This window comes from Diabrotica undecimpunctata, chromosome 8 (assembly GCF_040954645.1).
Source record: "Diabrotica undecimpunctata isolate CICGRU chromosome 8, icDiaUnde3, whole genome shotgun sequence".
Classification (NCBI taxonomy): domain Eukaryota; kingdom Metazoa; phylum Arthropoda; class Insecta; order Coleoptera; family Chrysomelidae; genus Diabrotica; species Diabrotica undecimpunctata.
Genome location: NC_092810.1, coordinates 45,381,776 through 45,409,494, shown reverse-complemented (window position 1 = coordinate 45,409,494; position 27,719 = coordinate 45,381,776). Strand labels below are relative to the sequence as shown.

Below are 27,719 nucleotides of genomic sequence, written 5' to 3'. Positions count from 1 at the left end.
ATATATTTCTTTTTGAAGTATCTAAAATTATTTATAGAATTTGGTTTAGATTGTTAACATTTATAAAAAGTAATATACTGGATGTTTTGAATCAATTTAAATACTAGCAAAGACATTGTACTTATATTATTTTGATATTTCATTTGAACATTGACATTTATTAAATTTTTATTGAAAATATGATATTTGATAAGTTGAAACAACTATAAACATTTTAAATAATGCTATTAAAGTACTAAACTAATTCAGATCATTCTCATTATTAGCTGTTTTGACCCCACTGCTGAAAATAGGCTTTCTGTAAATAATTCCATTGCATCCGATCTTGAGCACCCTGAATCTAGTTGTGCTGGATGTGTTTGATGTCTTCTGACTACCTTGTTGGAGGACATCCTCGTTTGATGTCTTCTGACTACCTTGTTGGAGGACATCCTCGATTACAATAGTTATTGCTTGTTTATTTTAAAATAAATGCCATGTATAACATGTTACAATTTTATACTGTTCAAATTTTGACACTTTTTCTTTTATATACAGTGCTAATCATTGTTCTTTCACAAATCTTCATAATTGATTTTTAATGGTTTATATGTGATTAGCATATCATCGTGACCTTATTACCATCTTATAAATCTTATATTTTTATTGTGTTGGTTATAATAAGCTTCCCATCGTCGTATTTATCTTTAACAATCTGGCTCTTATGTCTAATTTTATATTCTCCTGTACTTTAAATTGTAATCATCAGATTAAATGTGCCTCACTCTTAAATTTATACATCTTTTTCCTAAATGAATATTAATTTGTTCTGCAGGATATTGAAATGGTGTGTTTGCCTTAATTTAATTTAATTTTACCCAAATTAACATATTTCATTACACTAATTGATTATTTCATTACTTAACACCCTTATAAAAGGGTTGAATATTTCAAAAATATTTCACAACGCTTTATTAGATGTTGCATTTTTGAAAATAGATCCAGTAGTTTTCAATGTTCAATGGTACAGTTTTTATGACAGCTTAGATCACAATAGGATTTATACAAGACTGTTGCTTTTGTATCTGAACAGATTATGTAGGTACCCACATTATTTATAATATTTCCTTTTTGTAATTATTAGTTGTGTCATAAAAACTATGCAATGAGTAATTGAAACAAACTGTAGTGTAGAAGATATAGAGTATTACTTGGTCGTAACCACTTGTAACTTTTTCATCTTGAGTCCTTGTATGTACATTGCGTATGCATTTTATTTATTATTTGAAGTCATTTTAACTATCTTGACTAGTATTTTGTGTATATCCAAAGAGATTAGCACCTGGTAGCTTCTTCCTGATGATTATCCTCATGAGAAGTAAGTTTAAGATTTATAAAACAAGGCACCTAGAATCTTTGTTGATTAGCAAGTTGATTTAAGTGTGAAAATTTTGTATAATACCTATTTTTTATCGGATATCAAGATATGATGTTTTGTTCTTAATGATATCTTAATTTACATTATCAAATTTAAAAATTTCATTTTGTTGACCATGTACAATGTTTTTGACTATTACATTTGCATGATATATGTCATATGTCATAGTGGGTTCAATTTTAAGGCTGGAGTATTTCACATACCAGCATTGTATGTAGTAGGTACATAAATTTTTATTTTAACAGAGCCAATATAATTAGCAATTACAATTATGTAATAGATGAAGCACCTCATCTCACTAGTTGTAGAAAATTTGGCGCATCATTGTTTTCTTTATCATATCAATTAAAAAAAATTTCTATGACTACTGGGACTGGAGATAAAATTTAACTAACAGACTAGTTTATTGTAAATATTATAAACTGAAAGTTTGACAGTCTCCAAATCAAGTATTGATCTTTACACTCTGTAAATTTGAATTAAGTTTGAGCATAATTAACACTTCCAGTACTTGTATAACTAGAGTAAATGGCAGTAGCGCGCCTATTGAATCTTAGCTTAGAAAAAAGAATAATCTTAATGCTACCTTGGAAGAACAAGCATAGAAAACTTCAAATTTTGACACAACACCTACAACTATCTTTTCATCTACAAGAAATACACAATTAATGGATGAATATCTGGAAAACAAAACATCTTCTCTCTGTAATGTATTCGCCACACTCCAAGAAAATACTTCCCACCAAATTGTTGGCTTCTATCAACATTAATTCCCTGACAAATACACTGATATACTGGATGCAAACTGACTGTTTTCACATATTCCTTAGTGAAATAGCAGCCCCAGCTACACACCTCACATTGTTTCACACACAGCTTATTCTAATAAATAAGAAAAAAAGCTGATAAGCAACCCAGTACACAGATGTAAATACACTCCAGAAACACACCCCGAAAAGGCACAAACTAACAACAAAATGGCCTTACTAATTAATTACATAACAATTTTTGTACACCTCTGTTCCATCTATTCTATCATATGCTTCTTGACACCAATAAATAATGTTACTCTTGATTTTAGTCAATAAGTTTATAATAACAAGAGAAATCAACTAAACAGGTGGTACTTTTTAAGCATTGGCCCACCAGTTTTAATGTACTCACCATAGTAAGTGTGAAAAAGGTGGAATCTTCATTGCTGATTGATTTTTAAGTACCATTTGTCAAAATTGATAAGAAATAATTTACCAAATACTGTATATTTTTACGTTTTGTCTAAAAGAAATTATATTAGAAGTGAGTACATTAAAACTCTTTTCTAAGCAAATTATTCCACATGGAAGTATCATTGGACCACTCTTTTATGTACTGTACTGCCACATTAGTCTTTACAATGATCCTAAAATTGCTTCAAAAACCCTAAAAAAATTGTATTCAGATCTTCCATCCTTTAACGCATTGTGACTCAAGTTATGTTACAACTTTGAAATAATAATGTTCTGAAGCTATTTTCTTGTGGCATTTTAAATTAATTACTATTTAAATGGGAATAAGCCACAATTAAAGGTTAAAATATGTTTATTGACGTTTCAATTTCCACTTCGGAAATCGTTCTCAAAATACAAACATTAGTAAATTCACTAATGTTTGTATTTTGAGAACGATTTCCGAAGTGGAAATTCAAACGTCAATAAACGTATTTTAACCTTTAATTGTGGCTTATTCCCATTTAAATAGTAATTAACTTTGAAATAATTATAGTGAATTTGAAAGACAAATCAACTGAGAAGAGATATTATAACTATGGTGTTTTATGTTTTTTTTTTGTGAAGATGTTGAAAATAATTCTGCTGAAACATCAAACACTTTCAACATGGAGATTTTTAAGTACAAAAGATTTAGGTACTACAGATCAGTTCAGATTTACATTTCAAATTCAGCTGATACCAAATTTTGAATCCTTTTTTTCTTTTATACCCAAAAATAACTCTAAAGAGGGTTGTTTGCATCAACTTTTTTTAAAATTTTAATTGCTGCATTGCCAGATTCCAGTAAGAGCCTAAGAAGGTCTACATTGAATTCTAGCAGGAAACAGTGGGGGAAATCTTTTTTGGACATCTAACTTCATGGAGCAAGACACCGTGGCATCTTTCGGCTGAGTAGGATACTAGGCCAGAAGATCCCAGGGTAGTGCCGGATTATCTGTGTTCCGACTAAAACCTTAACCACAGTTCCAGAGAGGTGGTCTTGCCACTCAATGAACAACTAAAATAAAAAACTAAAAACTTATGAATAACCATACCTATTACCGTAAATCAGAAAATATTTCAGCCGTTAGGCCATAAACTAATAAATAATAATAACTATAAATTTCAGATCCCTGGTTCAAGTTCCTCCTCTGTCCTTCTGCTCCATTTCATCACCTCAGAAATCAGACAGTGTACTTCTCTCCATTCTTTCTTTCCTCTCAACATTATGTTTACGATGTTTCTTTCATCCAGCCCAAAACCCAGTCGCCTCTCGAAATCTCCCCTCTCTTTTGCCCATCTCTGACAGTAAAAAATGTGGTCGGGAGCGTCCGGTACCCCACAAACAGTACAGTCTGCCGAGGCAGATTTGCCTATTCTATTTGTGAAGGTGCCAAAACTCATGTCCGGTCAGAAACTGCGCCAGGAAGTAGTCTAGTTTTCTGAACTTACATTCTCTCCACGACCTCAGATCGGGAATAAGCTCCTTCGTCCACCTTGCCTTTCCGCTATCATTCTCCCATTCTCTCTGCCACTCTATTATCGTTCTTTCTCTCTCATTCTCATCCATCCTCCTCGCATACACCCTCGCTCGCTCTTTGCACAACAAAACGATCGGTATCACCGCTCCAATGACATATAGAGCCTCATTTGAAACCGTCCTATATGCTCTAGATACCCTGAGGAGCATTCGCCTTTTCGAAGTCTCCATCACGTTAGCGTATTTCACAGTGTTCAATACCACACGGGGGCAGCGTAGGTTACCACCGACTGGAAAACTCCAGATAGCACCTTTCTTTTGGTGCTACCTGGGCCTCCAATGTTTGGCATCAGCCTTATCAACGCCTCCAGATTTCGGTTCGCCTTCTCTACCGTCTTTTGGATGTGTACTCCGAACCTTAGTCCTTCCGACAACCAGACTCCCAGACCACTCAAGAAACAAGTCTTTTGTAAACCAAGCATTTTTTTGTGCACGATATCAGACAGGAAGACGTGTTGATTTAAATGCCCGTGGGTTTTTTGATTTTCGAACAACAAGCAATTGTAAGTTTATGGGTTCCAGCCCCATTTGTACAAGGCATGAATGTCACTCTCATTTTCATAATCTTCCTTCCGGAAGCCGACATCTCATCGTTTCGATTCGTCAGCATTGTTCACTTGTTCCTCTGTTACTATCTTAAGCATCTTTTAAAACGGGATTTTCCGATTTCTTCAGTGTTTTTCGTACACCGAGAACAAGTTCTGTTAAGTTTACAAACTTTAAGATTTTGTCCTTGTTTTTCTTTATGTCGCCCAGTTTACCTGCCTATACCAAACCTCCTAGCAATCATAGGATAGCTGTCACCTTTATCTAACATTTCTATAATTTATCTTTTATTGTTAATGTTGAATGTTTACATGGCGGCGCCATGATGTTACCGAGCGCGCTAAATTGACACTGTACCAAAACGAAAGGACGAAAGGCGATAAACAAAAGACTGACGACAGGTTGGCTCGCGGCAGCCCCTCGCCTACACCTGCGCGCGAACCACATTGCCCGGCCGGATTACAGCGATCACCGAACAAGAAGGAGTCCGGATTAGCCAGGCCCTGCTGTATATAGAATTATATACTAGAGAATTACAAAAACCTGGTTCAAATAACATAATACAAATTTGATAGATAATAAGTAAATATATCTGTTTTAAAAATGTCATGTCCATAGTGTAGTATTTGCACAACCAAACAGTTATATATAAGGGAACTAATTGACAAGTTTTTTTGGTTGTTATATCATAAAATGTCATATTTAGACATATAGAATGACATTTTTCCACACTTCGAAGATGATTGTTGATTTTGTACGGAACTGGGCAATAGCTATTCAGGTCGATAATATAGTTCGTCCACTTTGAAGCTGTAAGATATTGTAACGCCCTATTACTGCTATTTTGCTCAAAGGACCAATGTAAAATTCAATTTTCAAATTCAATGTCCGTTGTTCACGAACGATGATGGAAAAATAATATGCAATCGATTTTACTACTAGGTATGCGTAAAAAGTAATGTATTGCTATTAAAAACTTACGACGCAATGTCACAAAGCAATGATTAATGCGTAAGCTACCTACAAATTTTAAAAGTCTACGTCTCAAATCGGAGTCAATCCCCATTTATAATCAATTCCTACAATAAATTAAAAACAACAAGTATGTTTCTTTTTCGATATGCAATTCGATGCCGCGTGTATCAAATTTATCATTGTACCGCTGTACACACTTCAGCATAAAATGTTTGTGTGTGTACAGGGCATCGTAATGTGTTTGATATAATTTAATTTAAAATATCTATTTAAAGAGGAAAAAAATAGACAAATTACAATTTGTCAACTAACAATAACTCTTAATGGATAATGCATGTTAAAACTTTAAAGAAATAATAAACAAATAGAAACTAAAATACTCAAGCCTTTAAATCGAACGCCCATTATGACAAAAATAAGACAAACGAAGTGTAAGACTGATTTTTGTACACAGCATGGACTCCAACGGCAATGGTCTCTCCACAAAAGACTTCGCGCCATCGGCGCCCTCGATGCGTAACAACTATCTCGAAGCCACAGAAGACTTGGATTTTGTCTATGACGATTGTGACATACATGCAAACGAAATAGCTGAGTTGTACAGCTACACAGAGCACGAAGACCTCCATCTAAACCTGTCCTCGTTCGAAGACCAGCTGAAAGAGTACGACACGCCGCAATTATGGAGACAGCTCAACAACAGCAAGCGACGGTCGGTGGTTCTAAAGATTCTCGATCAGTTGGAGCTTAGCGACAAAGTAAAGCGGATGAAGGGCGCTAGGTGCATCTTGTATATCGCTCAAGGGAGTTGGCTAGGCATCCAGAGCGATACCGATCAAATCAAATACGCTAAAGAGAACTGTATCTTGCTGTATCAGCTAGGTACTTTCAATGCTTTCGTAGATCTGTTAAACTTGGAGGTAGACAACAACGACGTGTCTATCAATAGGTCTTCCATATGCATGAGCGATTCCGAAGATCTAAGAATAATTCTTTCCGTATTATACACCATAGTCGAAGTACTTAGAAGCGAGAAAGATAACTATCCCGATCTGTATAAAGCGTTCTGTGCAGACTTAATGAACTCTGAAGATCTATTGATAACGAAACTGTTTAACATGTTAACTAAATTCTGCGCTGGATCTTCGTCGCATTTCCCTATTAAAAAGATCCTGCTGTTGTTGTGGAAGTTGATTTTGGTTACCTTGGGCGGAATTAAGGAAGTAAACGCTTTGAAATTAGAAACCAGAAAAAAGTATGGATTACAGCCACTAAACGAAGATTCAGACGAAATAGTTAGCCAAATGAGGCCGTCTTCACCTCCTACATTCCCCCCTGATCTTCTCGAGGACCAGAACCAAAGAAGAAAAAGAAGTCTCATAAAACAAAGTAGTTTAGAAGATTTTGAGCCGTTCGATATGGAATCCACCGAAGGAGATCAGACGTACATGAAATACAACAACTCTTCAAAACCTTTTGATTCTCATTATGTTATGGACTCTTCTAGATATTCAAAGCTGCCGTGGAAGCCGAAAGTGCACAAGATTGAGGTGGATATGTTTCTAAATATGGCCAGGGAGAAGTTTCTGGGGTACAGCTTAGAGGGCGACGATACGACTATCTTTGGTTTGCCTAAACCCATACACGAAAGTATTAATACCTTAAAAGAGCACGTTTACACGTCGGTAGCAGAATTGCAGATACAAAGAGAAGAAGAAATTAATAGGAATCCTCTAACTACTAAAGACGACATAGATCTTTCGCCGGTTGAGATACTGTACCAGTCTATTTTCCCCAATTTGCCACAATACATGATTTGTCTGTTGAAAATTCTTTTAGCCACCATGTCTAGAGCTAAAAGCAGCACGGACTCTATTAACATCCTGGGTGATATTTTACCAAAAGAAATGCCTCTGACCAATTTCCAATCGTTAAAGCTAGGCATCGATGTAAATAGACACAAGGAAATTATAGTCAAAGCTGTATCAGGAATATTGGTTCTCCTTTTGAAACACTTCAAACGAAATCATATCTATCAATTTGAGTTTATGTCCCAACATCTGGTGTTTGCCAACTGTATCCCTCTCATCCTTAAATTCCACAATCAAGAAATAATGAATTACATAAAAGCCGGTAACGATATTCCCGTCTTCGATTTTCCTTCGTGCGTTTTGGGAGATGGAATCGAACTCAGTTCCAGCATAGAGATACGCTGCGATACTAAATATTGCTGGAGGAACGTTTTCTCTAGCATCAATTTGCTCAGAGTACTTAACAAGCTTTGTAAATGGAAGAATTCTAGGATAATGGTCTTGGTTGTGTTTAAATCTGCCCCGATTCTTAAAAGAATTCTAAAAGTTCGCCACGGAATGTCTCAACTCTACGTACTTAAGCTGCTGAAGATGCAGACGAAGTACTTGGGAAGGAATTGGCGAAAGTCGAACTTGAAGACCGTTAGTTTGATCTACCAGAAAGTGAGACATCACTTGAACGACGATTGGGCGTTCGGTAACTTCTTGGACGCCAAACCTTGGGACTACCAGTCGGAAGAAATCACTTTGCGGACTGCTGTTGACAAATTCAACAATCGCAGATATGTTAAGAGTTTGGAAGCAGATCTAGACTTGGAGCCTGTCGATAATAACCTGACTAGCGTCTTGGGACACGAGCTAGATTTTTCCGAAAGTTTTCAAAAGAACTACTATCTATGGTTAGAGGATGAGGTGTTCCAGAATGCTGTTGAATGGGACAGTCTGTTTTAAATGTCGTCGTAATCAAACTTCTCCTTCAAGTTGGCGACTATTAGCTTTGTTTTATCTTTTTGAGTTTCTGTTATATAAGTGCAAAATTTGTTGTCTGAATATCTGCACGACCAGCCGTTTAAGTTATTCAGAATTGCTGTATCGCTATTTCTCTCTTCCACTCACAATCTGTGGTTAGGTTATAGTGGGCACCAGAATCCATCACCTTTATTATAACATGATGTTAGACTTGTTTTTGCAGGCAAATTTGTAAATTTCCACAAATATTTTCCTCATGGCTCTGAAATTTGTTAGTCTTTGTAAACTTGACGTTGAGTTTCATTCCCATTGCATCCACAAATCATTCAGTATGTGGACATCTGTCATCTATACCTCTTCTACTAGTTTTGTAGGGTTTATCATTCATGAACAAAGTTTTGCAAGGCTTCTCGTTGGCAAATAAGAGTAGATTAAATTATTCTTAATCAATAATACACATAGTTTTGTCAAAGGTTACGTCATTTTAGGCTCTATTGTATCTAAAACATGTTAGAAATCCATCAATTTGTCAAACCTCACTTAGCAACAATGTTCCCTGTCACCTGTTCCATATCTGTTACATGTCATCTGTCGTATGTCCAATATTTGAATTTACAACGGTTAGTTGTGATGCAGGTACGGCTAAAAGTTTTTGAGATCGGAGAACTGTGTACGAAAACTAACGATGTTTATACTACTTAATTTTTATTACATATTGTATTTAAAAATCACGTAATTTATATCAATGATACATGTAAAATAAATCTTTTCTTTAATGCGGTGTTTGTTTGTCTGCGCGTTCTGACTTAAATGAACTACAATCAATAAAGAATTGTATTGTAAGAATAAAAACCTAATGATTTTGCTCAAATATTTGGATGGGAATAAACCATTACAAATATATTCTATTTGTTTATAAGCCAAAAAATTGTTTATACTTCTAAAAAATTCGTGATGCCGCCCAAATAATCCGATTTCAGTACTATAAAGTGCAAATACACTAACCACGGTATGTGCAGGTGCATCGCACTCACAGAGTGAAACTGACTGTAACGTAGACATTAATTTTTGTAAATACAAATTAATAATACGAGTTTAAACTTATGTGTAATCTGTAAAAATTGTATTTGTATTTACTGAAAGTAATGAATTTGTTAAATATTTCCTGTGTTATGAATTTCCAACAAGATCAAGAGAAGCATGGAAAACGGTAAAAAATCTGAGAACAAACAGAAAAGAAACGAGTAGAATAGATTTAATAGAAGAAAGATCTTGGATCGAACACTACTCACAACTTTTGACTGAAACAAGACCTCAATTCACGAACATCAGTACAACAACATATGAACTGGAATTCAGTGAAGACGATGAAATAACAGTACAGGAAGTGGACAATGCAATACAAACTCTAAAAAATCGGAAGTCATGCGGACCACAAGGTATACCAAATGAATTATTAAATCATAGCCCACAAGTATTACGGGAATTACTGGCGTATGTCTTCACCTTATTCTATAATGGACACGACTGACTTACGATATTTTTATTTTTCATGCATTCATCTTTATCTTTTCTTTTTTCATTTATAGAAGCTTCTTTCTCTTGTTGGTGTTTATTGTACTCTTCTTCACTTATATTTCCAATTTCGTGGCCCATACATGTATCGCAAAGATCCTTTTTAGGGCGATGGATGGATATTTTTTGATTTTCCATTTCCGACTGAAACATAGTGCGGCTCAAACTTTTTATTAAAAGTCGTTGACATTTTACCTTGTATGCTGAATATACATAATTTTTTTTTTTTAAATAGGCTCTAAGTATAATCGTGAAGATGAAGCACGGCAGTAATGCGATTCGAGCTTAGGTAAAGTTGTTAAAAAGTCTGATAGAAACCCTTTTGGATGCTTTAAATTTGCCGTTCTTGATTTGGTAGTTGTTTTCTTATTTTCAGCTGCAACATGAATACAATTTTCTGATTCTTGACGCCAACGGACTGCGACTGATTGAGTTATTCCAGAAACATGGAAAACGGTAAAAAATCTGAGAACAAACAGAAAAGAAACGAGTAGAATAGATTTAATAGAAGAAAGATCTTGGATCGAACACTACTCACAACTTTTGACTGAAACAAGACCTCAATTCACGAACATCAGTACAACAACATATGAACTGGAATTCAGTGAAGACGATGAAATAACAGTACAGGAAGTGGACAATGCAATACAAACTCTAAAAAATCGGAAGTCATGCGGACCACAAGGTATACCAAATTAATTATTAAAACATAGCCCACAAGTATTACGGGAATTACTGGCGTATGTCTTCACCTTATTTTATAATGGACACGACTTACCACCGGAGTGAACAAAAGCACATATTAACAACATCTACAAAAGAGGAGATAGAAAGAATTGTTCAAACTACAGGGGACTAAGTGTCATAAATTCACTCTCAAGACTATAGAAAAATAATAAAAAACAAAATTGAAAAAGAGATGACAGATGTTGAAGAACAGAATGGCTTTCGTGCAGGCAGATCCTGTATGGACAGTATATTCTCTCTAAAGCAAGTTATCGAGAAAATATTAGCCCACAACCTTTCAACTCATAGTCTTTATAGATCTGACAAAGGCATACGATAGTGTACCGCTTTCAATGCTTTGGGTAGCAATGGAAAAACAAGGAATAAGCAAAAAAAATATACAAGCAGTACAACAGCTCTACAAAAATATGACGGCAAACATTAAAACTGGAAATAGATTAACTAGAGAAATTCCTATTAGTAAGGGCCTAAAGCAAGGCTGCTGCATAGCACCTACACTCTTCAAAATATATCTAAATGAGGTACTCTCAGTGTGGAGAAGAAAGTGCTGCAATATGGGCATCCCAATCGGAGATGGTAGATTGTACACGATACACTTCGCTGACGACCAAGCCATTCTAGCTGAAGACGAGAGTGATGTAGGCTACATGCTTAGCAAACTGGAAGATGAGTATACCAAATGGGGCCTCACAATTAATATACAAAAAACTGAGTATTTAGTTGTAGGAGAAAAACCAGAAAGTCTACAAATCTAAACGGGAACTATAAAACCAAAAGATAATTTTAAATACATGTGAGTCCAAATAACATCAAAAGCAGGAAGTAGCGAAGAAATACACTCCAGGATTGGCCAAGCAAGATCAGCCACCAGACAGATACACGGACTATTATGGAATAAAAAAATAACAAAAGAAAATAAAAGAAGAATTTATAAAACAATAATAGAAAGTATTGGGCTGTACGGCGCCGAACTCTGGGAAATAAACCAAAGAAACCAATCAAAAATGCCATGGAAATGAACTACTGGAGACGATGTTGCCAGCTCACTAGACTTGATAGGGTGAGAAACAAAGATATTCGGAGAGAAATGGAAATCGATCTAGACATAATACACACAATCGAAGCCAAAAGACAACTGGTATGGACACCTGCAGAGAATGCCTGAAAATAGATGGCCAAAAAAATAGAAGAATGGACTCCGCAAAGTAGAAGAAAACGAGGTAGACCAAGACGATCCTGGAGAGACGATGTCGACGATGCAATGACTGCCAGAGATCTAACAACTGAAGATTGCTTCGACAGAAAACGCTGGAAATTAGGATGCGAGAAGCGGCGCCAGCTGTAGAAGACTCGCTTGTTATATATATATATATATATATATATATATATATATATATGTTATTGTGATATTTAAAGTCTTGGTGCGCCAAGCAATAATTAGCTAATTAATTTTTTTGATTAATTAAAATTATTTAAATGATATGATTATGACTCTATCACAATTTTTAATTCTTTTATCTCAGGGTTAAATTCGTGCTTCAATATCTATGCTATTACATGTGAAAGGTAAGGTCCAAAGAATACCGGAATAATAAAAAACACATATGATCTAACACTATATATTGAAATAAAAATAATGAAATAATTCACACTCAAAAGTTTTCAATAAACAAATCTCATATAATGATTCTCAAAATTTTGTTCTACGTACGTGAACAATCAAAATTAATGGTACAAACAATATTAATTGAAATCTCAAAATCCCAAACTATTCTAACTCTCCTAATCAAAATATTTATATCCTTTCTAAATTAAGTGTAAAATTGTGTTATCAATAAAAGAAAAAACTGCAGAAAACAAAAATATCTCTCTCTGATGATGAGTGGTCCAAATCCTTGTTCCTTGTAGACTATATTATCTCCTCTCAACCGCTCCCTATGTAATCAGCAATCTTACAACAGATTGTTGCAAGTATATCGTCCTTAATGATCTCCTTCAAAAGCACAAATCATTCAAATTATGATAGCCTTTCTCCTCTCGATAAACTGAATCTCTCGTTGGCCCGAGTGAAAAATGACTCTTGGAATATCTTCTCTTTACGATAAACTGAATCTCTCGTTGGCCTGAACAGTGACTCTTGGAATATAAGTAGAGAAATATGACTTACAATATTTTGCTGTTTCAGCTTCTGTCAGATACACTAACTCCACAAAAACTCACTAACATTCAACACTACTGCTTGCTACATTTCGGGAACCGCCAGAGAACAATCACTGTTCGTCTTACAGACTTGGAAAACCAACTGATTATCTTTTCTCTCTCCTAAATCTAGCTAAACTTTCATTCCTACATACCTATCCCACCTTTTTCAATCTCCGCCAATCAAAACTCGTCACAATTCCCCCATTTTTTCATTTCGATAACAAACAAATTTTTACCTATAATTATAAAATTTCCTAAAACTTATTTACAAATAATATTTTTCTATAATTCTTAAAAACTAACAAAAACCTCTTTCTAAAATATCTTCTATTGTCTTTAATCACTGCTTTAATGTATTTGGAAAACCCGGTTCAATTGTCTTTGGATTTCACTTAAAATTATGCGGGTCACTCAAGTATAACAAAGAAATAATTTATGTATAGCTTACATTTTGTTTAGTACAGGTAATCCAAGAATTTAAAAACTTTCCTTCTTCGAAATGTTTGTTGGTTATTCTTTCTGAATTATTTTAATGTTTTTTTGAACTTTGAAATATTTTAAACAAACCAATATTTTTCTCGATTTTACATATCATAACAAATCCCCGCCATTTGATCTGCCGAAAACTCTTTGTTAAATTTTAAAAATGACAAAAGTTTTCTAGGATCAAATTATTTCACTATGTTATTAAAATCTACTTATGATACTGATAAATGTCGTGAATGTTAAAATACCCCGTATATTGCCTGTCTTTATACGTAATTGGATATATTTTCGTTTTAAATTTTTCCAAGTATTTTCCCTTAAAAGAAAGTTCATAATTTTTAGCCACTCGGTTTACTTCATTAACAAGATCTCCATGGTTTCCTAAAATCTTCTCTATTTTCTTTCCCATGTTTTCTCCACAATTTATTTTTCTTTCATCCTCCTTTTGTTCACATGTGTTCACTGTCCATAATACTTCTTCACAAAATTCTGGATTCTCGTCCATCAGTGCCCTTTTTTCTTCTGTTTTCTTTTTATCCTCTAATTCCCTTTGGTATTCCGAGCACCATGTTTCTATTCCTTTCATTTCTCTGATGATACCTTCTTTTTCTTCCTGCTTCCATTCTGTTTTATCGTCGGTTGCCAACAATTCTTCTGTACCTTCTATTTCCTGTTTTTCTCTGGTCTCCATCTTATTTTCCTGCTTTCTTTTCGAACTCTTCTTCTTTTTCTTCCTTCTCTTTTTCTCTTCTGTTAGATCTTGTTCTTGTATTTTCGGTTTATCCTCTACAGTCATATCGATTTCTTTGCGTTTTTCCTGTGCATTGATCCTTCCAGAATTTGTTTTCCTATCTGTTTGCTTTTCTTCTCCTGTGTTGTCTGGTTCTGCTCTGATTTCCAGTTTATTTTCCGAAAAATTTATGGTGATATCTTTTTTCCTCAATTCATCAATTCCTGCTATCATATCATGATTTAAATCTTCAATCACCACACATTTCATAATATGGAATTTGTTTCCCACTCTTATCTGTACTCCCAAACCTTCGTTTACTGTCGTCAAATTTTTATTGTTTGCACCCACTAAATCAACCCTAGGAATCTTATACACAAACCTGTCCAAATTTAATTCTTTTACTAGTTTTTTATTGATTAGCGATATCTCCGAGCCAGAATCAATCACAATTTTAATCGCTTTATGTTTTATAAATGCATCTAAAAATATTAGATTAGAATTAGAAATTTGTCTTTCGTTTCCTATTGCTACATGATTCATCTCCCTTCTATTTTGTTGTTGGAAGCTCTGGTTATTTCTATCGTCCCTTTGTTCGTTAGTATTCCTATTTGGAGGATTTTGTGCATCTCTATTCCTGTTATGATTTTCATATGTTCTATGTTGTGTGTCATTCCTGTTATCGTAATTTTGTTGTCTATTGTAATTATTGTAATTTCTCGGCCGATATTCGTTTGTTGATCTGGTATGTCGGTTTCTCTGGTCATAATTTGATGAATACCTTCTTTCCGGTCCATTATATTGGTCATGTTGTCTTCTATTTCTCATTTCTTTTCTTTTCGCTTCTTTTAATTGAAGGAATTGGCACAAACTATCAATATCTTGATAGTTTCTCAAAATCACGTGATCTTCCAACGTTTCCTCAAAATGTCTGCTGATCATTTCTACCAGCTGTTCGGTAGAATATTTGTATTCTAGATATTTTGAATTCATTCTAGACATTCAACACTACTGCTTGCTACATTTCGGGAACCGCCAGAGAACAATCACTGTTCGTCTTACAGACTTGGAAAACCAACTGATTATCTTTTCTCTCTCCTAAATCTAGCTAAACTTTCATTCCTACATACCTATCCCACCTTTTTCAATCTCCGCCAATCAAAACTCGTCACAATTCCCCCATTTTTTCATTTCGATAACAAACAAATTTTTACCTATAATTATAAAATTTCCTAAAACTTATTTACAAATAATATTTTTCTATAATTCTTAAAAACTAACAAAAACCTCTTTCTAAAATCTCTTCTATTGTCTTTAATCACTGCTTTAATGTATTTGGAAAACCCGGTTTAATTGTCTTTGGATTTCACTTAAAATTATGCGGGTCACTCAAGTATAACAAAGAAATAATTTATGTATAGCTTACATTTTGTTTAGTACAGGTAATCCAAGAATTTAAAAACTTTCCTTCTTCGAAATGTTTGTTGGTTATTCTTTCTGAATTATTTTAATGTTTTTTTGAACTTTGAAATATTTTAAACAAACCAATATTTTTCTCGATTTTACATATCATAACAATATATATATATATATATATATATATATATATATATATATATATATATATATATATATATATATATATATTATAAATGATTATTTCGACCAAAAAATAATTTATAAATACGTTCAAATTATCGGGTAAAGTGGTCTGTAATGAAAATCTTTTTCTTAATTACTCAATATTTCGCCATTTATTTAACAGCTTCTTCAGGAGTAAACTAAAACAATTTGAACATTACAAAAAATGGCGTACAAATACATTTTAAAACACTTACAGAATTTAAAAGATTTTGCATAAAAAATGACATTGACATTGAAATATTGAATGTCAAGATTAAATTGTCTTAAGCACGTTCGTTACAGCTATACGATAAAATTTATCTTTATTTATAAAATATATTTAGTCTTTGGTCATCACCAGGCTGTAATCCTTGAACTAGGTGCACTTTAAAAGGATGGGACTTAAAATTTTTGAGAATTCTATGCACAGAACTTTTTGGAATGCCACATTCACTGGCGAGGGTTCTAACAGACACCTTGGGATTAAAATTAACATATGCTAGTACATTAATAAAGTTTTGGTTACATCTTACTGTGCGTTCAATTGTACCTCTTTTATTATTAGGAAAATGTCCCTGTCTAAGTGAGCGTTACAAATTCTTAAAGGTTTCTTCGCTTGGAATGTTTCGAGTTGGAAACCTTGCTTGATATAATTGTCGGGAAATTCTCCTATTTTTTAGGCATTCTCCATAAATCAAAATGATATCAACGTATTCGTCAAGCGAAAATAAATAAGGCATATTGAAATGTTATAGATACAGAATTACTACAAATATAATTATTACTGGTCTAATACCAAACGTCAAAAAAAAATAATTGTTGAATTGACAGATCACATCATGGCAACCTGAGTTAAGGATAATATCCAAGACGTAAAATAACCGCAAAAATTTTTCAAATATTGTGACTTTATTATAAGAGATTTTTTTGTTAATTTTCGCCCACTTAATTTTGCATACTGGAAGATAACGTATGCTCCTACAAAGACCAAATTTTGGAAAATTAAAAATAATGTTTAAATAAAAAGAGTGTGTACTTCGTACGCACGTAAGAAGTTATACTATGTAGTTAAAATAGTAAAATTTTCAGTAATAATAGCATAATATTTCTTTTTTCTTCTATTTTTTAAGGCTATCTTGATTAATTTAACATAAATAAAAAATAAACTGATATTTTCTTGATACCTTACAAACCCATTTTATTTTTAAAAAATCGATTGAATAGACGATAGAAGACCACATACAAAACTATAAAAAATGTACAGGGTGCCATTAACAAATTTAAGTTAGGGGTTGTAACTAAGAGATGAATATTTAGAGGATGATGTTTTCTTCGCCATATTAAAGTGTATTACAAATGGAATAGACCAGTTTTTGTCCCTTTCAAAAATCTCTATTTTGTTAAGAAATATAGCCTGGATAATTAAGCCTTGGACTTAATTAACAAAAATAAAAAATAAATTGATTTCTTGATTATTTGCAAACCGATTTTATTTTTAATAAATCTGTTGAATAGACGATAGAAGACCACATCCAAAACTATAAAAAAATATACAGGGTGCTATTAGAAAAATTAAAGTTAGGAGTTGTAACTAAGGGATGAATATTTAAGGGATGATTTTTTCTTTGCTATATTAAAGTGTATTACAAGTAGAATAGATCACTTTTCGTCCCATTTGAAAATCTCTATTAGTTTAATGAGATATAGCGTGGGTAAATTAGTCTGGGACACCCTGTATACAGGGATGAGTTCCTTAAGAACCGGCAAAATAACCGGAAAAAGATAGAAAACATAATACTTTGTGAAATAAAAAGAGATGAAACTAGTAGAAGTGGGAAATTCTTGATAGAAACCTCTAATTTACATTACATTAGGACAATCGATTATGAGCTAGTTGACTTCAATCATAATATTATTATGTATGACGTCGAACATTAACATTTTTCAATTTCGCATAAAGTAAAAACTGATTGAACTAATTTTTTAACACAAAATTAAATTATTTATCAAGAATAATTTCTTCTATGATTTGAGACGTCGCATACACTCTTGTCAATATAGAATTATCGTAGCTTGATGGTTTAGTGGTGAGGATATCGTACTTTCACGCGGACGCTCAGGATTCGAATCCCACACGAGTGTCACCTTTAATTGTGGCTTATTCCCATTAAAATGTAAATTATAGGTTTCTATATTTCCATTAAAATGTAAATTATAGATAATTTCCCACTTCTACTAGTTTCATCACTATTTATTTCACAACGTATTATGTTTTCTATCTTACGTTATTTTGCCGGTTTTTGAGGCAGTAATCTCTATGTATATATATATATATATATATATATATATATATATATATATATATATATATATATATATTCATGTTCATTTCTAGCATCTATTTCACATTTGCTCACTTTTTGCAAGTAAAATCGTTGCTATTATCTATTTTAGAAAATATAGGTCTCCATCGCCTATTAAATATAGAAGATCCCGCAGCAGAGATAGGAGCCGCTATAGTAGAAAACGAAGTGTTGATAAAAAGAGACGTTATTCCAGAGATAGGAGTCGTTCCAGATCTTCCAGATCACGTACTAGGTCCAGATCACGTGGTAAGTAGGAACAATGATTACAATACGTTGTAAACAGCTACTTTAATCTGTTAATTATGCCTAGACTAAGAAGACGAGCAAATTTTCAACAACTTAGTGAATTTGATAGGAGGCAAATAGTGGGATTGCGTAAGGCCGATATGTCCTTTAGAGAAATAGCTACGAAGTTACACAGCAGTATCAATACTTTGGTGGTTTGTTGTCTGGCATGGAATCAGGCAGGTCATACACAAAGAGCGAGAGATACAGGGCGTGTCAGGGCGTTTGTCTTTACGGGACCGCCTCACGTCCACAAGGTCAATTGCAGAACAATCGACTGCTTGGTGCAGAGAATAGCTGAACTTTTTGAATGGAATAACATTGTCTTTGTTGGTGAATTCTTTTGGTGATGAAGTTTGGGTATGGAGAAAGGCTGAACAAGGGTAAGAAGGCGACGTGGTTCAGTGCAAAGTGCTGGTAACTATACTAGGAGCAAGTCTTGTAAATAAGTGATTTGAAGGCAAACCTTAACTACGGTTTTTTATGGCTGTATATTATATTTTTAGGGCGATCTAGATACAGCCAAAGACGTAGAAGTAGAAGCCGCAGTTATGAATACAAGCGACGACGAAGATCTAGAACGCCATCTAGAGGACATTCGAGGTACAGGAGTCCTTCAATTAAAAGGTTTGTAAACCATCTCCAATAACTATTTACATATTACATCATTTCACATTAACATATTTTTTATTTGAAAAACATCAGTAAGTAAGTAACTAATCTTATACTTAATAGTTACATTACATTTTTTGCAATTTTCATTATTCCCGTAACCAGCATAAAAACAATTAATAATAACATGTTTCAAAATTTTTGTACGTCTTCATAGTGTGCAAATACAGTAACTGTGTTGGCAGTACTTTAAATTCTAATAATCTTTTAGTTACTGGTATGTAACTCGAGCCCTCATCATCCAGTTCTTTTCATTATTAAATCTTTAATTGCAGATTTTTTTTTTAATAATAAACCAGTCTGTAGTCACTTCCAAACCATCTTGTGAAAAGAGGTTGTGGAGGCAACGATGTATTAAGAATGGTATGCTTAAATTCGGGCAGCCGCTCTCCAACAAGTAATACAAACCACGTTGTTTAAAATTCCAAAAGCACGTTTGCTTAACATTTAGGTCCCATTGAAAACAAGGTAGATCAAGACGATGAATACCAATGTGAAATATACGAAGAGTACATCTATATTACTAACTATAGTAGACGCCACAGTTAGCATGCAGTGTTGGTCTTACGGCGCGCAGCGATGCCGCTCATGTCGGCACAGTGGTAGGTGTGTGGTAGTTTGGCGATAGACTGAGAAATCAGGACCGTATGCGCTTCGTTTAAAAAATCTTTACTCAATAATTTAACTAAGCTAAATAAGATAATAAACAAAAAAACAAATTAATTGTATAAAAAATGCCTTTACACATAAAATATCTAATATCTCATAAATACTTATATAAAGTCGGTTCGCTATATTTACGCGGGTTTCGGATTAAAAATTTTATTGTAAGTACCCAGTTTTAATTACCTGCTCTTTGGGGAAATATCAACTGGTCAAATGAAATGAAAAATAATCCATAACTTTTTTTAATTAAATAATAATGGAAAATCTTTTATATAATTGACAGTATAATAAGGAGAATTACTTCATTAATGGAGTCTAATGTGGCTAATATAAACCTAATAATAATTTTATATTACACTTCACACAGAAAATATGGTCTATGTATATTTGTTCCATGGAGAGAATTTCTAATGAAAAATAAAAAAATTTAACTTGCCAACAAAAATGAAAATCAGTCATTATCATCAAAAATATCATAATCGTCATCATCATCACTGTCATCACCATTAATTGTTATTATGATTGGACTTATTTCGTTTATTTTATTTTCACGAGTCCACCAATCTTCTATTAGTTTCTCGCACTTGAATATACAGTTGCACCACACTTCTGGAGTTACAATTGAAAGTGCCTTTCGTCAAGTTTCTTGAACTGCGTCGTCGCTATAACCGTTAGGCCCAATATGGTTGTCATAATATTGTTTTGCTATTCCCCATATATATTCGATGGGATTAAACTGGCAATGATACGGTGGCAGACGTAAAACTTGATGACCGTAACTTTCAATAATCTGATCCACAACAAAGGTTTTTGGTTTTGCGTGGATATTTGCCAAGCGTAATAATTCTGATTTTAAAATATGTTGTGTAAATGGTCTATGTTCCTTTGTCAACTATTCTTTAATTTTATTAACAGTCCAAGAATTCGTTGGACTTTTGTTTAATACTTCAGAATGGTAAGGTGCATTGTCTAAAATAATTACGCTGGGCTCACTTAAACCTGGGAGAAGTTTTTCATGTAACCATTTTACAAACATTTCTGTGTTTATATTATCGTGATAGTCACTTGATTTTGATTCAGATGAAAATATTAAATCAGCACCTTCTATAAAACCCGATTTCCCTCCTGCATGTAAAATTATGTGTCGCTTCCCTTCTCCATCAGTATGTTTGATAGACTTTACGTTATCATCTTGTCATATTCTCTTGGTTGCACCCCTAGAAAATATCCATGTTTCGTCTAAATATATAAAATTTGCCCTTTCTTCTTTTAATTTAGAATATTTTCTTAGAAAGTTAATTCTTTTATGCTCAACAGAACTTCTTTCACAAAGGGCTTTTCTGTTATCCTCCTTTTGAAATTTGAAACCCAAATTATGTATCACCCATAGACTTGTTCTGCCAATTTCGTCAAATTTTCTATCTTTTAATTCCGAGAGAATTGTATTTAAGGTCACATGTTCCTTGTTGGCTCGCATTCGATAAATGGTATCACGAATTTCAAATTTTTTTCCATCTGGAATATCTTTCGTTTTCAATGATAGGCGAGTTTTTCGGTGATCTTCTTTCTGCCGTTCATTATTGCGATTTTGTAATACTCCTCTTAGTTTGGTTTCACTAATTCCTAGAGCATCACATACGCGTTGTTGAACAGACATTACCGATTTTAAAGGACCGCCATTTTCTTTTTCATCCGTAAAATACTTATGTACACTACAAATTAGACTATCTACATCTATCACACGTCTAGGCATTTTTAAATATTTCCACCAAACATACAATGTCAACACTGGCAAAGAATCAATTCAACTGCAATATTGTAACAAATTTATACCTACCCTAATGTTATTTTAATCTATTTTAAAATATGACCATTAATGCAGTTTTTACCTAATTTTCTGGGAAGTCGTTTACTGCAACTGGTTATCAATGAGTCATTAGTATAATTGTGTTAATCCGAAACCCGCGTAAATATAGCGAACCGACTATACATATATACAAAAAAATGCAAGTAGTTTACCCTATACGACACGACAAATATATATATACATAAAATACACAAGAAGATCTTAACTGAAATGTACTGTACGAACAGTACAAAAAAATAAATGAGTATTAAATCTGAGATATTTCTCGTTAATTAATACTAATCGATTTATATTAATTATCACCGGTTCAATATCTTCGTGCAAATTGTCCACTGCAAACATTTTTTCTTCTACTTTCGTGACGTGGTTCACATAATTAAGCCACTGCTCTTTAGATACGCGTTGGTAAGCTTCTTTTATCAACCGTTCTACCATTTTTCTTTAAAATCGACGTTGTTTGAAGCCATATACCTTTTAACTTGACACCACACCGGTTTCATTCGAGACTCTGGTTGCTGGCCTCTTCGCGGATGTCATAAATTTTGCGAACAGTCACACCGCACATTTTGGAAACGTTTTCCACAGTAATAGTTAAGCTATCACTATGTTTTAAGTTCAGATGATAGTTCATTACATTTAACACCTCACTTTTTACTTGCACACTAAGAGTCATACCCTGTTTGAAATTCACGACAGCTACTGGCAACGGCTTCATGATGTAGGTAATTTCATCCGCTTGCGCAAATGAAATAGAACTGAGCTTTATAGTTTTTGCCAACAAGTTTTTGGTGTAGTGGGCAGTACCCAAATCGACAAAGAGACATGTTTTCTTTGTATGGACAATGGAGATTAAAACTGATTCGCTTCTCCCAATGACTTCATAATTATCTTTATTTCCCAAAGAATGTGTGTACAATGGAAGCTATTGAAAGTTGAGAAATATAGATAAGCTATCGACAATGAGTTTTTGATATATTTGACTTTTTTTATAGTATTTTTCTTCATGTTATTGTTTAGTTCGACAATGTACTGTTCGTTGCAAGATATTTCGGATTTAATCTTCTAGGTCCTATAGTTGTATACAGCGTCGGACTTATATACTGATACATTTTATCAAAAATACGGCAATCCCACAAAGTAAAAGTAAAATACATATAAGTAATACTGTTATATTAAAATATACAGGGTGTTTCAAAAAAAGGTAACCCCGTCTGTAGGGTAGGTAAAAAACTGAAAAATAATTGGGGTTTGCTTAGTAAAAAAATTTTGTAACGCCATCCGTTTTCAAGATACAGGGCGTTGAAGAAAAAAAAATTTACGCATTTTTTACGATTTTGCCGAAACTACTGGCAACATTGTAATGAAATTTTATACGAATATGTTTTGGAAGCTGATACATCCCATGAATTTGTTTTTATATCTGATTCTCATAGAGGGCGCTAGTTACACGGATCGTACTAAGTATTAGTCAATATAACTTTTTTAAGAGTATAATTATTATTCAAAATTTCAAGTAAACTTAAACATCATTCAATTTTACACGAACAAGGTACTCTTGGTAAAACTCGATAGTGTGTACCGTTTTGGGAATATTTTGATTTGAAAATTATGAAGTAATAATTGATGCTGGTATAAAATAGTTAGTAATTAAACAAAACTCACAAGAAGAAAATTAAATTAATGACTAAGAACATAAAATAAAATTCAATTACAGTAAGTGTTCAAAATGCCCTCCGTTTTCGCGAATACACAAGTCTATTCTTTTTTCTAAAGATTCTGTTAACCTTCTAAACGGTAGGGGATCAGCTATGATGTCATTAAATTGACGTTGAATTTTTTCTTCCAATTCTTGGCGTGAATTTACCTCTGTAGCATAGATTTTTCCCTAAATATACGACCAAACTGCGTAGTCCAAAGGGTTAAAATCGCATGACCGAGGAGGCCAATGAATCGGAGCTTCTGCACCTCTACCAATCCATCGATTCGGAAAATGATTACTCAACCAATTACGACACCTTCTATCAAAGTGTGGTGGAGCTCCATCGTGCATAAAAAATAAATATCTTCGCTCGTTCAGCGTTAAATCTTCTAATATCTCGAATAAGGAATTGTTTAAAAAATCAAGATACATATCACCATTTAAATTTCCAGGTAGAATATGATAACCTATTAATTTGTTACCTAAAGTTGTTGCCCAAACATTAACTTTAAATGAGTGTTGGTAATGTGATACCCTTTTGACTCGTGGATTCTCATCACACCAGTAGTGTGCATTATGGGAGTTAAACATACCTTGTCGCGTAAAGGTGGCCTCGTCCGTAAAAAGAATGCATTTTAAAAAATTTGGATTGTGGGCTGTCCTTTGTTGCAATGTTTCACAAAAATCCACTCTAACCGGTAGATTATCTGGCAAGAGCTCTTGGACTTGTCTGTAATGATAAGGATGTAATTGCTGTTCTTTCAGTATCCGCCAAGTACTTGAAGAAGTATTTGTTTGTCTTGCTATATTCCTTACGCTAACTGTTGGATCTTGATCAAGTAAATTTAAAATATTATTTTCTTTATTAATTGTTCGTGTTGTTCTTGGTCTACCAGAATTTATTTTATTTGGTCTCACATTCCCAGTTTCTCGACAACGTCGTTCAACGGCTCTAAATGTTTTTTTACTTGGTAAGTTTCTTCTAGGAAACTTTTCTGCATAACGTGTCACAGCTGCACTAGAACATCCTAAACATGCGCCTAAGGTTAATAACATGTCAGTGTATTTAACATTTGAGTACATTTTGATTTGATTTTACAAATAACAAGGTTTCAAAACTCTAATTATTGTTGATTTATCGTCATAACAATCAATAAATGTCAGATTTCCATGGCACACTTGGAGAAAATAGAGGTATACCTATTAGAACTTTATCATTACTACCAGCATCAATTATTACTTCATAATTTTCAAATCAAAATATTCCGAAAACGGTACACAGTATTGAGTTTTACCAAGAGTACCTTTTTCGTGTAAAATTGAATGATATTTAAGTTTACTTAAAATTTTGATTAATAATTATACTATTAAAAAAGTTTTATTGACTAATACTTAGTACGATCCGTGTAACTAGCGCCCTCTATGAGAATCAGATATAAAAACAAATTCATGGGATGTATCAGCTTCCAAAACAAAAAATTTTTTTTTTCTTCAACGCCCTGTATCTTGAAAACGGATGGCGTTACAAAAATTTTTTACTAAGCAAACCCCAATTATTTTTCAGTTTTTTACCTACCCTAGAGACGGGGTTACCTTTTTTTGAAACACCCTGTATATGTTTTCATATTGAGGATTTTCTCAAAAAAAAAAATAAAAAATAAAAAAGTGTATATCAAAGTCACCCATTGATGTGGGGTCACTTTGATACCCCATTTTGAAATAGCTTAGCCGATGCATAAAAGCTGTAGTAATATCAATGTCAAGCCATTTTTTAATCGATCAAGCCAATTTTTAGATATTTCAATTTTAATTTGGGGGGAGATTTTGATAGCTTCTACAGACACAATAATTAGTATATAATAAATGATTCTAGAAGTAGTTAATACTTTATTGCTTTATTGAGGTAAAAAACATTTTAGCAAATTAGTAAAACAATATAAAATAGTAAAAAAAGTCAAAAGAATATATTATGAAAGGCAAACAAAATAAGTTATTTTTCTTTAACATTAACTCTGCCAGGAAATATGCATTTCGTTGCTCTTTCATTTGTTTCAACCGATGGGGTCTTCAGAATTGCTAAGATATCAACGATTTGAATTAAAAATGTCGGTCTCCACAACTTTAAAATGTTTATGTATTTCATCCAGTGATTTAAGGTCAATGAGGTGACGTGTTCGTCAAAAGGTAATTTCTCTTGTATCCTTCCGGAATATACGTAATTTATACATTTTCGTTTACCTGACATAATTTTTACAAGCACATACGTTCTAACATTCAATTCAGCAAGATATGGTTTTGTATTCATCTCATCTGCATATGATTGGTTCTCCACAGAATCTTCATTTTCAATTTAATTTTCGCTTTCACTGGTATAGCTGTTTAATTCGCTATCGGGGGAGCTGTCATCCGCCGTTACATGTCGACTTACACTTTTACCGGGTTGGATATTAAGTTTTTTTTTTACTTCGACGTTTAGTAACTTCTATCTCGGATTTCTTATTCATCAGATAGTTTGTGAGGCTGTCGTTAATCAGAGGTTCTACATAATCAACATCATGGTTGATTGGTGCAATTTTACTCAAGAGTTTATTTGGATCGAAAGGAACCATGCCACAAGCCTCGAACCCATTCTTCAAAACTCTCTTAATTTCACTTTCTTCACAGTCTCCACGTTTGTGCTCAGTTTTTGCAATTGTCTGATCCATTAATTCCAAACATTTTTTTAATAACGACGGAAATTGATCTTTAGGTGCACCAGTAATCTTTGGGTGTCGCAATTTAAATTCCGTCAAAATCTTTCGCCAAGAAACTCATGGGTTCAAAAAAGGATACATCCAAAGGCTGGCTGACATATGTGTGTTGAATTACTGGGAAGGCCCGCAAATTCAATATTGTGCAATTCACCCAGTTGTAATACATAATCTGAAAAGAGAGACGCCAAGTTGTCACCGATCATTTTTTTACCTTCCAGCCTCTTGCGTGTGGTAATAATATGGTCTCAAACCAGTCTGTAAAACAAGTTACCTCCATCCACCCATTTTTTGTTCGGTTATATCTAGTTCCTCTTGGGCAACATCCACTACTACAACAAGGAGAGTCCTGTGGACCCCCTAATGTCCACATATGTGCGCTACGATATATTATATAAGGAGGGAGTGGTGTGCCATCAGCAGCACCGCACATCATTATTGATGTGGTGGCTTTACCATGATTAGTGATTTGCTCTGGGTATTTGGTCCCTCTTCTATATAGCAATTTTCCCCGGATCAACACTAACGTTGGTTTCATCGTAATTGAAAACGTGCGATGGAGGGCAATTTGAGAGAGTTGTTCTTAAATTATTGAAATATGAATCTATCGTTTCTTTTGTGACACCTGCCCGAGCTCTGGTAATGTTAGACGCAAGTCGTTCAGAAATTTGCTGACTATGCCTCTCTAAAAAATGGGTTACCCAGTCGTTACCAGGACTTAACCCGTTTTTAAATTTAGAAATAATTCTTCCAGTTCTTTCTAAATAACTCTTAGTGAAAAGTTGTACATCTAACGTCTATAATGGAAATCCCCAATCGGCACATTTGACAATGCAGGACACGATTGATTTTTCCTCCAGCGCCGACAACGCAGTTTGGCCCCCTAGTTTCTTCCCATGCTTCTCTTTGTATTTATTATATAAAGTACCATACGGAATTTTGAATCTTTCTCAAGCGGCTTTAACAGACAAGTTTCCGTTTACTATTTGAAGCAGAGCATGTTCAAGAGTTTCGTCAGAGATGTTCTTGTAGCTTCTTGATCCCAACTTTCGTTTATAAACTCGCGGCATTTTGGCTTTTCATATAGATAATGATGAAAACCTGAAATTAATTAACGGTTTGAAATTTCATTAAGAAAACTATAAAAAGAAATAAAATATCAAAGTTACTTCGAAAAATGTATCAAAGTGACCCGGAGAAGACATCATGTAATTTCATGAAGTAGTCTCGGAAATAACTTAGGTTAAATATTTTAAAATATTGACAGTTAAACATAAGTTAAGGCAACATATACAAAATTACCTGAAATTGTATGGTGAGAGCGGTATGTTTAAATTTAGTTACACAATCTAAAATCTTCAAATTAAAACAAAAACTTCAACATTGCATTTATGAGAGTGTACTTTTGATATTCGCCACAATAACGGGTGAAACATTTGGGTTGCATACTCTCTTGAAACAAAATATTCATGTTCGATCAAAGTCACCTCATAGAATCAATGTCACCCCATTCTACGGTATCGTCTATTAAATCGGTAATCTATAA

At 33.6% G+C, this 27,719-nt stretch overlaps 1 protein-coding gene across 2 annotated transcripts in view; it reads left to right on the top strand.

The window, feature by feature from the left end:
• The window catches only part of drosha (ribonuclease 3 drosha), a 57,339-nt gene that overhangs the window by 1,413 nt on the left and 28,207 nt on the right, over positions 1-27,719 (top strand). Inside the window, exons 1-3 of one of the 2 annotated variants that reach the window (XM_072540180.1) lie at positions 18,340-18,480; positions 18,545-18,902; positions 19,026-19,146. In XM_072540180.1, the coding sequence (XP_072396281.1) occupies positions 18,869-18,902; positions 19,026-19,146 (155 nt within the window). In that variant the 5' untranslated portion in view covers positions 18,340-18,480; positions 18,545-18,868. Of the gene's footprint in view, positions 1-18,322; positions 18,481-18,544; positions 18,903-19,025; positions 19,147-27,719 lie in introns of those variants that run through there. The other variant, XM_072540179.1, reaches the window with a different exon arrangement.